General features: G+C 40.2%; 3 protein-coding genes across 5 annotated transcripts; 1 reads left to right on the plus strand and 2 right to left on the minus strand.

Annotated features, from left to right (window-relative positions):
- The first annotated feature begins 435 nt into the window (after positions 1-435).
- LOC106654176 (ADAM 17-like protease) lies at positions 436-3,617 on the plus strand. Its single transcript, XM_023458819.1, has 10 exons — positions 436-631; positions 694-832; positions 909-1,009; positions 1,080-1,204; positions 1,276-1,602; positions 1,679-1,873; positions 1,957-2,095; positions 2,169-2,323; positions 2,393-2,921; positions 2,996-3,617. The coding sequence occupies exons 1-10, from the start codon at positions 577-579 to the stop codon at positions 3,436-3,438; spliced, it is 2,208 nt and encodes a 735-aa protein (XP_023314587.1). The 5' UTR covers positions 436-576; the 3' UTR covers positions 3,439-3,617.
- A 78-nt stretch (positions 3,618-3,695) lies between these two features.
- Positions 3,696-8,194, minus strand: LOC106654174 (probable isoleucine--tRNA ligase, cytoplasmic). The gene is made up of 4 exons (XM_014373913.2): positions 7,952-8,194; positions 7,640-7,866; positions 6,801-7,498; positions 3,696-6,727 (listed from the first exon to the last, which is right to left on the minus strand). Exons 2-4 carry the CDS (start codon positions 7,846-7,848, stop codon positions 3,858-3,860), a joined length of 3,777 nt encoding a protein of 1,258 aa, XP_014229399.1. The 5' UTR covers positions 7,849-7,866; positions 7,952-8,194; the 3' UTR covers positions 3,696-3,857.
- A 1,781-nt stretch (positions 8,195-9,975) lies between these two features.
- On the minus strand, positions 9,976-12,699 carry LOC106654143 (zinc finger protein OZF). 3 transcript variants are annotated; one of them, XM_023458822.1, is made up of 7 exons: positions 12,494-12,699; positions 12,327-12,438; positions 12,144-12,244; positions 11,886-11,937; positions 11,651-11,803; positions 11,445-11,579; positions 9,976-11,386 (listed from the first exon to the last, which is right to left on the minus strand). In XM_023458822.1, exons 1-7 carry the CDS (start codon positions 12,517-12,519, stop codon positions 10,238-10,240), a joined length of 1,728 nt encoding a protein of 575 aa, XP_023314590.1. In that variant the 5' UTR covers positions 12,520-12,699; the 3' UTR covers positions 9,976-10,237. The 3 variants fall into 3 exon arrangements, with proteins under 3 accessions (XP_023314590.1, XP_023314592.1, XP_023314591.1); XM_023458824.1 differs by lacking the exon at positions 11,445-11,579 and having other exon boundaries at positions 9,976-11,305; positions 11,768-11,803; positions 12,494-12,698; XM_023458823.1 differs by lacking the exons at positions 11,651-11,803; positions 11,886-11,937 and having other exon boundaries at positions 12,092-12,244; positions 12,494-12,698.
- Positions 12,700-12,889: the final 190 nt, after the last annotated feature.

Raw genomic sequence — 12,889 nt, forward strand, 5'->3', positions numbered from 1 at the left:
CTTTTCCTCTTCGGTTTCGTTGAACCAATCGCAGTTTTTCGCTGAAATGCATCCAACTCAACTCCGTCTGTGATTGGCTACATTCTGTTACGCAGCTTTATCCCGCACTGAGCAGACTCATGCAGTTGCAGCAGAACGCATTGTTCTACTCTTGACAGGTAGGTATTGAGCGACTTGCGCCTTGAGAACTGTCAAGTGTCAGTGGTAGTTCTAGTTTTTTCGAGTTCATGACCTAAACATTGCGGGTGTTGTTTTGGAAGGATTATGTCCTCGAAAGTTATGCGTCCAGTAGCAGTGATCATTGTTTTGGCGACATGATGCTTAGAACGATGCATACAATCTCTACGTGTATGTGCATATAAGCAAGTAAATTGTGTAAACACAAAAATGCAACAATTATGACGAGTTCCTTTGTTGTCAGCAAAACTTTCTATTGAATCGATTGGTATTCAAACATCGTCATTTTAAAATGGTTCTATCTTCAGTGAAATGAGTTTATTAAAATAAATAATCTTATTTCTAATTATGGACCGAACAATAAAACGGTTGTGTCACGTTTTATAAGTTAACATCAGCATGGAAGGGTTTACATACGTGATATTATTTTTAGTTATTTGTATTGATGCTTCAGGTCAGTCTTTCATGTAATTAAACTATTTCGCGATTGAAACTCACTGATTATTGATTTTTTAGATGCACTTCATAAAAATTTGAAGTATTATGAAATACTTCATTCTTCAAGTTTTCAACATAGAATTGTAAAACGTGGAGCTCAACATAGTTATCATCCTTACAACAAAATAAGCGAATTGGATTTTTACACACACGGCCGGTGAGTTTTATTAATGTTAATACTTTTGATGTAAAATATATAGAAATGAGAGGTTTACATCATTAATTTCTTTTAGGAATTTCCGATTGATTTTAACACCAAGAAAAGAAGTAATTCATTCCAAATTTAAAGCATATGAAGTTGATGGCGATGGACGAGAAACATCAGTTCACATTGGTATGTTTGAAATATTAAAAGTGACTTTATGAACATTTTAAAACAATCTTGTATCACACCTGGTTTTTAGATCATGATAACTTCTACCATGGTAGAGTCTTTGGTGAATCGAACTCACATGTTCAGCTTAATATAGATGACGATGGTATTTTGTTAGGAAGTATTTCTGTACCTGATGATACTTATCACATAGAAGTATGTACAGTTTTATAAAAGTAATTGAATTTTCCAATCGATCCAATTAAAATATTTATTTAATATTTCAGCCTTCATGGAGGCATTTACCAGAAAATAGCAATCAATCTATGATTATATATAAAGCATCTGATGTCAAGCTAAGTTGGGAACATTATCACAATGGAGAAGGACATACTCATGGTGCTCCAAAAACCTGTGGTTATATAAAAGAAGACAATGAACCAATAGATGTAGATTTAAAAATTGAAGAAACTAGTCATAACAGAAGCAGAAGGCAAACGGAATCATATGAGTATACTCCAACTAAAACGAGATGTCCATTACTTCTTGTAGCCGATTATAGATTTTATCAAGAAATGGGTGCAAGCAGCACTAAAACAACCATAAATTATTTAGTATGACATGCATGTTTCATAAATTTAGGGGGAAATTTTAATTTTCTATATTATAAATGTAATAATCAATTTACAGATTAGTCTAATTGATAGAGTTCATAAAATCTATAATGATACAATGTGGCAAGATCATAAGGAACAGGATGGTTTCAAAGGGATGGGATTTGTAATAAAAAAAATAGTTGTTCATAGTGAACCTACTAGAGTAAGAGGAGGCGATAATCACTACAACATGGTGCGAGAAAAGTGGGATGTAAGAACTTTACTGGAGGTAAAAAAGATTCGATTTAGGTTTGATGCTAATTACTTGTTATTAAAATTTTTAAAATGAAACTTTTTGCCATTTAATCAAAGGTATTCAGTCGAGAGTACAGTCACAAAGATTTCTGCTTAGCACACCTATTTACAGATTTAAAATTTGAAGGAGGTATTTTAGGTCTTGCGTATGTAGGCTCACCAAGAAGAAATTCTGTGGGGGGTATTTGCACACCAGGTAATTAAGAAAAATTAATTAATTTTAAAAAACAATAAAGAAATCTAATGAAATAATAATTTGGGATTTATAGAATACTTCAAAAACGGATACACCTTGTACCTCAATTCGGGATTAAGTTCGAGTAGAAATCATTATGGTCAAAGAGTAATAACAAGAGAGGCTGATTTAGTAACAGCTCACGAATTTGGTCATAATTGGGGATCGGAGCACGATCCAGACATAACGGTAAGTTTACACACAATCGCTCGCAACGTGAAAAGGTAGCGCGGTGCAATTGATTTTGTCGCCCCTTAGGAATGCAGCCCAAGCGCGAGCCAAGGTGGCTCTTACCTCATGTACACGTACAGCGTGAGCGGCTACGACGTGAACAACAAGCGATTCTCGCCGTGCAGTCTTCGGGCCATTCGCAACGTGCTGCAGGCCAAGTCGGGCAGATGCTTCAGCGAGCCCGAGGAGTCGTTCTGCGGCAATCTGCGCGTCGAGGGCGACGAGGAGTGCGACGCGGGCCTGCTCGGCACCGAGGACAACGACGCGTGCTGCGACAAGAACTGCAAGCTGCGCCGCAACCAGGGCGCCGTATGCAGCGACAAGAACTCGCCCTGCTGCCAGAACTGCGCCTTCATGGGGCCGGGCATCAAGTGTCGCGACGCGCAGTACGCCACCTGCGAGCAGGAGTCCAGGTGCACCGGCGCCTCCAGCGAGTGTCCGCGCTCGCCGGCCATGAAGGACGGCACGAGCTGCCTCGAGCGAGGACAGTGCCATCAGGGCAAATGCGTGCCCTACTGCGAAACTCAGGGCCTTACCAGTTGCATGTGCGACACGAGTAAGTTGACTGCTACGATCGCGTGCTTTTGCATCGTGTCTAATTTGCCGATTTATCGTTTATTGCTTTTGCAGCCGGAGACGCGTGCAAACGCTGCTGTCGTATGGGGCTCAACGATACTTGCTTCCCGATCGATCCGCAGGACATACTGCCCGACGGAACTCCCTGCATTCAAGGCTTTTGCAACAAGGGCACCTGCGAAAAAACCATCCAAGACGTCGTCGAGCGCTTCTGGGACATCATCGAGGACATTAACATTAACAAAGTGATGCGTTTTCTCAAAGACAATATTGTCGGGGCAGTGATAATAAGCACGGCGATCGTTTGGATACCCACGAGCTGCGTCATAAGTTACATCGACAAGCGACAGCTCAAAGATACCGAGAAGAAGTACCGTTGGAAAAATACCGATCAACTCATACACCCGGAGGAGCAGAGGCGCATTATATACTTGGGTAGTAATAATGCAACGCCGCATCGATCTCAAGCGTCACATTTTTCGACTCAAGTCTCTTGAGCGTATCAATTAGTCTTGTTTTTGAGTTTCTTTTCTTTTTTTACAATCGTATTAATACTTTGATACTTACTAGTCATATAAACAGATTTTCAATGAGTTGCCAGATTACGCGGCATGCCTCACCGATACGTTACCTCGTGTATAACTTTTTAATAAACAGATTACCAGTAGTAAACGTTTTTTTGTTGCTAAAATATTTATATCTGCTCGTTGATTAAAATAAGGTTTTTGATTCTTCAATGAAAGGACACTCAAAGTTGTAAATTCAATTTGTTATCTTATTCAAATACGTACAATATACATGTAAATTATACCATACTAAAGACTTGTCCAATTGTACTAACAAAAGCTCGTTATTAACAAACGTGAAAAAAACAATGACTTTGAACGTAGTGTTTCCTATTAAAATGTTGTCAGCATCAAGCGTTGAGCACAAAACCATTGAGTTTGTCGATCGGTTCATTAGGCACATTGACATTGGAATTCGAAAGTACACCAGCTAGATTGGCTCGAATTTTCCCTTGATCGAGTACGTAGCTTTGTTTAGGATTTTCTAGGAATACTGAATACTCGACTTTTTTGCCGGCTTTGTTGTAAGAGACGTTCATCAAGCAGCAAGCAGGCCAGGCCAATTTCCTCGACGATTCCGGGCAATTTTCACCAGTCTTGACGACGCTAAGAAGACTCTTGTGATAAGACAAGATATCGCTTTTGTCATTGAGAATCTTTCCAGTCGAATCGTAAATGTCGTAATGACAGCCGTGAATGCCGAATACCCGAGCGACTTCCTGCTTGAGTTGGCCGAAGCTCAGAGGTGCATCGCCACGTAGATGGTCCTGCAGCCAGAGGGTCGCGTAGCGCGACTTTGCTCCGTAGCGCGGCTGAAGCGAGCTCGTCAGCTCGACGTTGACGTACTTGCTGGATTCCGGCAAGTACTTGGGCTTGTCCAATTGATTTTTGGCCGAGACGAGGAGCAGTCGCAAAGTGACTCCCTTGAGATCGCACTTTTCCTCTTCGAGAACAGGGTCGCCGGCTTGCATGGCGGAAACGGGGAACTGGGGCGTCTTGGTGGTCGACTCGATCAAGTCCTTGTGCATGTCCACGGCCTTGGCCACTTGGTCGGCCTCCGACTCCTTGCCGAACTCGAAGTACAAGTGAGCCGGATCGTGGGGCTGCAACTTGGCCTTCTTGCGGAGCTTCTGGACGCGATTGACGAACTCGCGCGCCAGGCCCTCGTTCAGCATCTCCTCGGATTGGGTGCAGTCGAGGAGCACGAGCAGACTGCCGCGGCACTCGGCCTCGTAGCGCTGGCGCAGCTCCTCGGAGCGCGGCCCGTCGAACGTGAACAGGATGCGCAGCTCGCTCTCCTCGATCACGTGGCCGGACGACAGCTCGATGGACTTGCGGCGCAGGAAGTCCTGCAGCTGGGAGTCGCTCAGCTGGCGAATGAGCTCGGTGAGCTTGCGGAAGTCGGCCTTGTACTTGGAGCCGAGGCTGCGGTGCTCCGGCTCGGCCCTTAGGCTTACCCCGTAGGCCTTCTTGTCGTGGGTGAGCGTGAGCTTGCGCACGTTGAGCTCGTCGAGGACGTAGGGCTCGAGGGTGCGCAGCTCGTCGAGGGCCGCCTGGTCCTGGTGGATGACCACGACCTCGGGCAGCGGGTACTTGAGGGGCATGGTGCGCCGGTCGCGCAGCAGCCTGCCCAGCTCGATGACGGCCTGCATGCCCGTGACGGCGCTCTCGGTCGGCAGGTCGACGAGCTCGAGCCTCGGCGCGGGCACCTGCAGGTAGTGCACGCTCTCGGCGCACAGCTCGCTCGAGGCGGCCAGCAGCGGCCTCAGCCGCCGGTGCATGAACTCCGCGAGGAAGGGCGTGAACGGGGCGTTGATCCGCGTCATCGTGTGCAGCACGTGGCAGAGCGCGTTGAGGGCCCGCTCGCACTCGCCGGGGCCGCTCTCGCCCTTCAGCCGGCGTCGATTCATGCGCACGTACCAGTTGGTCAGGTTCTCGATGTAGTGCACCAGTCGCGGCACCACCGTGTACAGCCGGTAGGCCTTCATCTCCGTCTCGATGAACTGCAGCAGCGACTCCGTGAACGAGAGGATCCAGCGGTCCATGAGATTGCCCGTGCCCGCGCCCACCAGCTCGTCCGGCTTGTAGACGAACTTGCGCTTCTCGGCGCGCTCGAAGCGCTCCACGTTCTGCAGCAGGAAGCGGAACGCGTTGTACCACGGCAGCAGGACGTCCTTCACGACGTCGCGCACGCCTTCCTCCTTGAAGCGCAGATTTTCCGCTCGCACCACCGGCGAGTTGATCAGGTAGAGACGCAGAGCGTCGGCGCCGTAACGCGTCACCACTTCCATCGGGTCGGGATAGTTGCGCTTTCGCTTCGACATCTTTTGGCCGTCCGACGCCAGGATCAAGCCGTTGGCTATTAGATTCTTGTAAGGTGGTCGACCGAACAATGCCGTTGAGATCACCAGCAGGGTATAAAACCAGCCTCGCGTTTGGTCGATACCTTCGGCGATAAAGTCCGCTGGGAAACTCTCCTCGAATTCTTTCGTGTTCTCGAATGGATAATGCATTTGTGCGTAAGGCATCGAGCCGGATTCGAACCAACAGTCGAAGACTTCGGGAACGCGACGTAGTGGAGGTTGGCCTGGTCGCGACGATGGTATTTCCAAGTCATCGATGCTCTCTCGATGGATATCCGTAATTTTCTTGCCGGTCAGTCGTTCCAATTCTGCAATACTGCCTATGCACATGACTTCTTTTCTGTCTTCGGAAATCCAAAGTGGCATTGGATTACCCCAGTAGCGATTACGACTGATCGCCCAATCGCGTGCATCCCTCAGCCAATTGCCAAAGCGTTTCTCTTTTACATAATCCGGTACCCAGTAGGTTTGAGCACTGGCTTCCAGCAATTTTTCTTTTATAGATTCTACTTTGATAAACCATGATGGCACAGCTTTGTAAATAAGTGGTGTGTCTGAACGCCAACAGTATGGATAACTGTGTTTACTTGTACCACTATGTATCAGTCTACCTCTAGATTGAAGGTTTTTAATTATTTCTTTGTCGGCGGTCTTGACATATTTTCCAAGAAAATCTGTGACAGGTTCTGTGAAGCATCCAGAACTATTTACAGGACAAATGCTCTCTTGATCTTTAGTAATGATACCAGCCTTTAAACAACAACGATAATCGTCTTCTCCAAAGTAAGGAGCTTGATGTACTACTCCAGTTCCTGATTCAGCTGTTACATATGGATCATTCAACACTCTAAATGCACCTAAAAAAATTAATTGTAATAAGTAACTTGCTCTCATTGAATCTAATTCAAGTCATATAGTATAAATAAATACCTTTTTCTTTTAAATGTGCAAAATACGGAAATATTGGTTCATACGTTTTTCCAAGTAAATCTGAACCTTGTCTTTTTCCTTTCACAGTATACAAATCAGGTGATTTGTAAATGATCGATAAACTAGATTCCAGTAAAATAAATGTTTTGTTTGACTTGTGATCAAGTATTTCAATGTATTCAAAGTTTGGATTACAGCAAATTGCTAGATTACTAGGCAATGTCCACGGGGTTGTTGTCCAAGCTAGCATGTGTACTCCAGGCTCATCATCTAAAGGAAACGAAACTACTACAGAAGGATCAACGACATCTTTGTAATTTTGTCCAGATTCAAAGTTTGACAGTGGTGTATTGCAGCCAGTTGAAAAAGGCATCACTTTAACACCTTGATAAACTAAACCTTTATCGAACAACTGTTTGAAAACCCACCAAATAGATTCCATATACCATGGATACAAAGTTTTGTAATCATTTTCAAAGTCTATCCACCTTCCTAATCTTTTGACAATAGTTTCCCATTCATTGGCATATCTCATTACAATATTTCTACATTCTTTGTTGTAATTAGCTATTCCCATTTTCATTACATCATCTGGACCAGTAATATTGAGAGCTTTATCAATTTCAAATTCTACCGGCAAACCATGAGTATCCCATCCAAATCTTCGTTCAACGTGGAACCCTTTTTGATGTGCATACCTAAAATTTTAAAACAAACATAATACATCACATTTTGTGGATAATGTTATGAATATTAGAAATGTTCAAAAAGTATTAAATACAATGAAAGATTTGTCAATATTTGATTTAGATTATTATGACTAATATTTTCAAAATTACCTTGTTACAATATCTTTAATAGTACCAGCTAAAATATGACCATAATGAGGTAACCCAGTTGCAAAAGGCGGCCCATCGTAGAAGGAATAGCGTGGTTTGCCCTGAGATTGTTTCAAACAATTTTTGAAAACATCGAGTTCTTTCCAAAGTTCCAATACTGCTGTTTCCTCAAGGGGAAAGTTAATCGATTCCGGCAGTTTTTCAGCCATTATTGATTACAAATGTCACTAGCGCAAGAAAAAATAGCAATATGTTTTCTCGATATACTAGTTCACGATTTTGAATGAGAACGTGAAGATAATGTATACGCACGTGGACACTAGACACGGTGCAGTAAACGACTGACGAAATACATCGTAGAGAAGAGGTGAGATTCGTGTATGAATAGAGTAGGCGAAACATAAACTGAGGTGTGCAAGCATTGGTTTCTTGATAAAAGGGGAAATTCCATCAGATCAAAACTTAAATATGAATCATAAAAAGATACAGTTTATTAACAATATTTAAAACTGTAAACAACAATTTTTTATTTCAAAAGGTTAGTTTAGGTAGTTGTCTACAATTGCGAAGATGAAATTTGCATTGTCAGAGACCGCCGGAATTGATCAAATGAATAATACCAAAAGCAGTGACAGTTTCTGTCACTTATAGAGGCCAGCTGCTTATCTGACAATCGAAAATTGTGTTATCGGTATTTTTATCATTTGTTGCACGTACATTTTATTATCGAATGCTTAAAAATTTATTTGATCGAATTGAATTAGTTCAGAAACAGTTACATACAAAAACGGTGAAAGGATACAATCTCACTTGTTTGATTAATATTTATTTTATTAGTATAGAAAATTATATGAATTAAAAATTTTAAATATTTTATAGTTATTTTTATTAATGCTTTGCAAGATATATCAACTATTTTTCATAAACTATAAATAAAAGCCGCTGCCAATTTCTTCGCAAAGTACTTCCTCATAAAAAAAATTATCACTCCAATTTTTCTTTCTTGAATGCTATTAAAACAATTTTCAAAATTTGAACTCTGCAAAAAAACTGAAATTTCTAAAAAATAATGATTATAGTAATTTTCTTCTTCCCGACGTAATTTCATCTTACAAAATCGCTGCTCAAAATTATTAGAAATACACTACTACCGTTAAGGCTCCTCTATACAGAGGGACAAATACCGACATACCGATATTATTTTGTACCCATTTTTTTTATTCTCTAGAGAACCGTTGAACTTGAAACTTCCTGGAAGTGATTATGAAACTTATAAAAATGTGCCTATGGAGCTAGTTTTCAATAAAATGTTCAATGGATTCATTTTAACTAATTGTTTGAGAATGCGTTACTTTTAGGTTATGAAAGGGGGATAATAGAAAATCAAGTTTGTTTGAAAGTACCGGTCATTTAATTGAAAACTGGCTCCATAGGCACATTTTTATAAGTTTCATAATCACTCCCACGAAGTTTCAAGTTCAATGGTTAACCAGAGAATAAAAAAAATGGGTACAAAATAATTACGCACTTCTTATCGACTGAGTGTGTATAGAGAGCCCTTTTTATAAGTTTCATAATCACTCCCACGAAGTTTCAAGTTCAATGGTTAACCAGAGAATAAAAAAAATGGGTACAAAATAATTACGCACTTCTTATCGACTGAGTGTGTATAGAGAGCCCTTAAATTGTTTACTATTCAATAAAATGTTTACATGTGTAAATATAGACGTTGTACAACTGTTCTTACACAGCTGATTTTTGCCAACTGTGAACTATATGAGTCTTTTGTTTGTGTGTCTCTGAGGAAACACCTATATTTTTATTTCAATTAAAAGCAAATTGAATGATTCAATGATATGAAAAATGAAAATTTTCATATCCTTATGACATGTCGAAATTTTTATGCTATCCAATAATAATTTATTTGCAATATAAGCACTTATTTTTTGAGTTTAATTGAAAAAAGCTTCCTCAATGAGGAAGCAAAAATGTTTAGTCATTCAATTAACATAGAATGCGCTACACAGAAGTATAATATAATTGTAAAATTATTAGATAGAGCTTTTTTATCGACCTTTGCAATTGTTAAATCTTCGCGTGCGTCAAATTTGGAAGACTGGTCAAAATAATTCTAGTTTCGATGCGGGGATCTTTTGAGCAGCAGCAATTACTTGGAAAAAATGTTCAGCCGATAAATAGGATGTTTCAAGTTCGTTCTTTAAAAACAACAGTATTTTAAAGAACAAAATAGACGCGTGGTATTTGATATATGACGGTGATGATATTTGAGTTCGCGTAAGGCGAGTAAAAGGATTTCACAGTCACAACCAAATGAATAACCGTTTCAAAAGCTTTATTGATCATGACAATGTTTGTCTGAAATTACATAGCCTATAAACCGTTTAATCACAAATTTTAAATCAATTTCATATTTCTAAGATTAGCATTATGTACTGCATTTATGTGAGATTTGAGGTGACTTCGATATCCAAATGGTTTATGACAAATTTCTCATTCTTTTAGATGTACTGCTTTTTCGTGATTTTTCAGTACGTGCTTGTATCCAAATGATTTGTGACAAATGTCACACTCTAAGGGTTAACTCCGAAGATGTACTGTATTGATGTGTTTCTTGAGACTACTATTCCGTCCAAATGATTTGTGACAAATGTCACACTCGAAGGGTTTGCTCCGATTATGTATTGCACTTATATGTCTTTTAAGGTCACTTTTTAGTCCAAATGCTTTGTGACAAAACTCACACTCAAAAGGTTTGCTCTGATTATGTACTGCACTTATATGTATTTTAAGGTCACTTTTTAGTACAAATGCTTCGTGACAAAACTGACACTCAAAAGGTTTGCTGCGTTCGTGGACTTTACTTACGTGCTTTTTGAGACCATCTTTTCGTGCAAATGATTTATGACAAATATCACACTCAAAGGATTTACTCCGAAGGTGTACTGCCTGAATATGAATTGCGAGGTGACTTTTTCGTCCAAATGATTTGTGACAAATATCACACTCGAAGGGCTTGCTCTGATTATGTACTGCACTTATATGTCTTTTAAGGACACTTTTTAGTCCAAATGCTTTGTGACAAAACTGACACTCAAAAAGTTTTCTGCATTCGTGGACTATACTGATGTGATATTTAAGAGTAACTTTTTGTCCAAATGATTCATTACAAATCTCACACTCAAAGGGTTTGCTCCGATTATGTACTACACTTATATGTCTTTTAAGGTCACTTTTTAGTCCAAATGCTTTGTGACAAAACTGACACTCAAAAGGTTTGCTGCGTTCATGGACTATACTGATGTGAATTTTGAGATTATCTTTTCGTGCAAATGATTCATGGCAAATATCACACTGAAAAGGTTTTTTTTTATCATGTACTTCATTAACGTGGCTTTTAAGTTTACTTGGATATTTAAACGATTTATGACAAATTTCACATTCAAGTGGTCCAATGCCCTTGTGTGTGGTTTTCATTTGGCTTGTTGAAGTCGCTTCTTCTCCGGTAAATTTACGATTACTATCGTAACTGAATCCTTTTTTTATTAAAATTGTAAGCTTCTTTCTATTAAAATCTTTTGCTGGATTTTCTTCCTTTACAATCGTAGCTTGGTACATGGTCGTCAATGAGGGCTTAGGTTCAAGTTTCACCAATGAGCTCTCACAATCTATCAAAATATCCTCATCTTTCTTCTGCTGCGACGAAATACAGTCATTGGTGGGATTTGCCTAAAATTATAATAATGTTATATTTTTTTATGGTATGATTTCAAAAAATAGAGCTCACCGAAGATTCATTCGACGATGACTCATCAGAGTTTTCAGTTTTCACCGAGAACCCCAGATCGACGCTCACGTCGGCTACATCTTCGCAATTGTCACGAGGCTCCTCTTTCACCATAGAGTCATTATTGGGATTTGCCTAAAATTAAAATTGTGTTATAGTTTTTTCATGGTCTAAATCCGAATATAAATTCAAAAGATAGATCTTACCGATAATTCACTCGTCGATGATTCACCAGATTTTTCAGTTTTCACCGAGAACCCCGGATTTTCCTCCTTTACAGTAACTTGGCAGATGGTCGTCAATGAGGGCTTAGGTTCAAGTTTTACATTTTCGGTCTCCAATTCGATCGAAATTTCATCCTGTAACAGCATCGAGTCTTTAAAATTGTTTATAGTTTTTTCATGGTGGAAATCCGAACATAATTTCGAAAAATGGACTCACCGATGACTCATTCGAAGATGATTCTTCAGAGTTTTCAGTTTTCACCGAGAACCCCAGATCGACGCTCACGTCGGCTACATCTTCGCAATTGTCACGAGGCTCCGCTTTCACCATAGAGTCATTATTGGGATTTGCCTAAAATTAAAATTGTGTTATAGTTTTTTCATGGTCTAAATCCGAATATAAATTCAAAAGATAGATCTAACCGATAATTCACTCGTCGATGATTCACCAGATTTTTCAGTTTTCACCGAGAACCCCGGATTTTCCTCCTTTACAGTAGCTTGGCAGATGGTCGTCAATGAGGGCTTAGGTTCAAGTTTTACATTTTCGGTCTCCAATTCGATCGAAATTTCATCCTGTAACAGCATCGAGTCTTTAAAATTGTTTATAGTTTTTTCATGGTGGAAATCCGAACAAAATTTTGAAAAATGGACTCACTGATGACTCATTCGACGATGATTCTTCAGAGTTTTCAGTTTTCACCAAGAACCCCGGATTAACACTCACGTCGGCTACATCTTCCCAATTGTCACGATGCTCCTCTTCAACGCTAAAGAAACGATCGTTTAAAAATATGTCTTTGATATGCATGAAAAAGTGTATACCTAACTAAGTCCTTTTTGCTTTCCATTGCTTCGTTAGAATGATTTATCCTTAAATTATTCAAAATTAGATGCCTCGAGTAGCCAACACCGAATCTTATTTTCACCAATAGACTTGAACGGGTATTATTGTAAACACTTCCTACAGCAGGAAATGATTAATAGCGACTGAGCGTAAACAGTTTTGTACAACGATAAGTAGCCACTGACATGTAATTAACATTATACCCAGATCGTAATGAAAATATCATTCACTTAGGTGTACAATTACTTTACACGAACGGATAATATGTGCGAAGAAACAATAGCGCAAAAAGTATCTTTCGGTTTACTAACCACGTAATTCCGAGAGTATTTAAAAACGTCGAAAAATCAACCAACGTCTCAGGCTTTAGAGGC

Source organism: Trichogramma pretiosum, unplaced genomic scaffold (genome assembly GCF_000599845.2).
Source record: "Trichogramma pretiosum strain Unisexual culture from Peru unplaced genomic scaffold, Tpre_2.0 scaffold25, whole genome shotgun sequence".
Classification (NCBI taxonomy): Eukaryota; Metazoa; Arthropoda; class Insecta; order Hymenoptera; family Trichogrammatidae; genus Trichogramma; species Trichogramma pretiosum.

What these genes read in the sequence shown, in the direction of transcription:
- LOC106654174 (XM_014373913.2), bottom strand. Translation starts at nt 7,848, where the DNA reads ATGGCTGAAAAACTGCCGGAATCGATTAACTTTCCCCTTGAGGAAACA. An exon ending in ATTAAAGATATTGTAACAAG is followed by an intron (nt 7,499 to 7,639) that starts GTAATTTTGAAA and finishes TTAAAATTTTAG; the next exon opens with GTATGCACATCAAAAAGGGT. An exon ending in TGCACATTTAAAAGAAAAAG is followed by an intron (nt 6,728 to 6,800) that starts GTATTTATTTAT and finishes TAATTTTTTTAG; the next exon opens with GTGCATTTAGAGTGTTGAAT.
- LOC106654143 (XM_023458822.1), bottom strand. Translation starts at nt 12,519, where the DNA reads ATGGAAAGCAAAAAGGACTTAGTTAG. An exon ending in AGCAAAAAGGACTTAGTTAG is followed by an intron (nt 12,439 to 12,493) that starts GTATACACTTTT and finishes TCGTTTCTTTAG; the next exon opens with CGTTGAAGAGGAGCATCGTG. An exon ending in CATCGTCGAATGAGTCATCA is followed by an intron (nt 12,245 to 12,326) that starts GTGAGTCCATTT and finishes ATGCTGTTACAG; the next exon opens with GATGAAATTTCGATCGAATT.
- LOC106654176 (XM_023458819.1), top strand. Translation starts at nt 577, where the DNA reads ATGGAAGGGTTTACATACGTGATATTATTTTTAGTTATTTGTATTGAT. An exon ending in TATTTGTATTGATGCTTCAG is followed by an intron (nt 632 to 693) that starts GTCAGTCTTTCA and finishes TTGATTTTTTAG; the next exon opens with ATGCACTTCATAAAAATTTG. An exon ending in GGGGGGTATTTGCACACCAG is followed by an intron (nt 2,096 to 2,168) that starts GTAATTAAGAAA and finishes TGGGATTTATAG; the next exon opens with AATACTTCAAAAACGGATAC.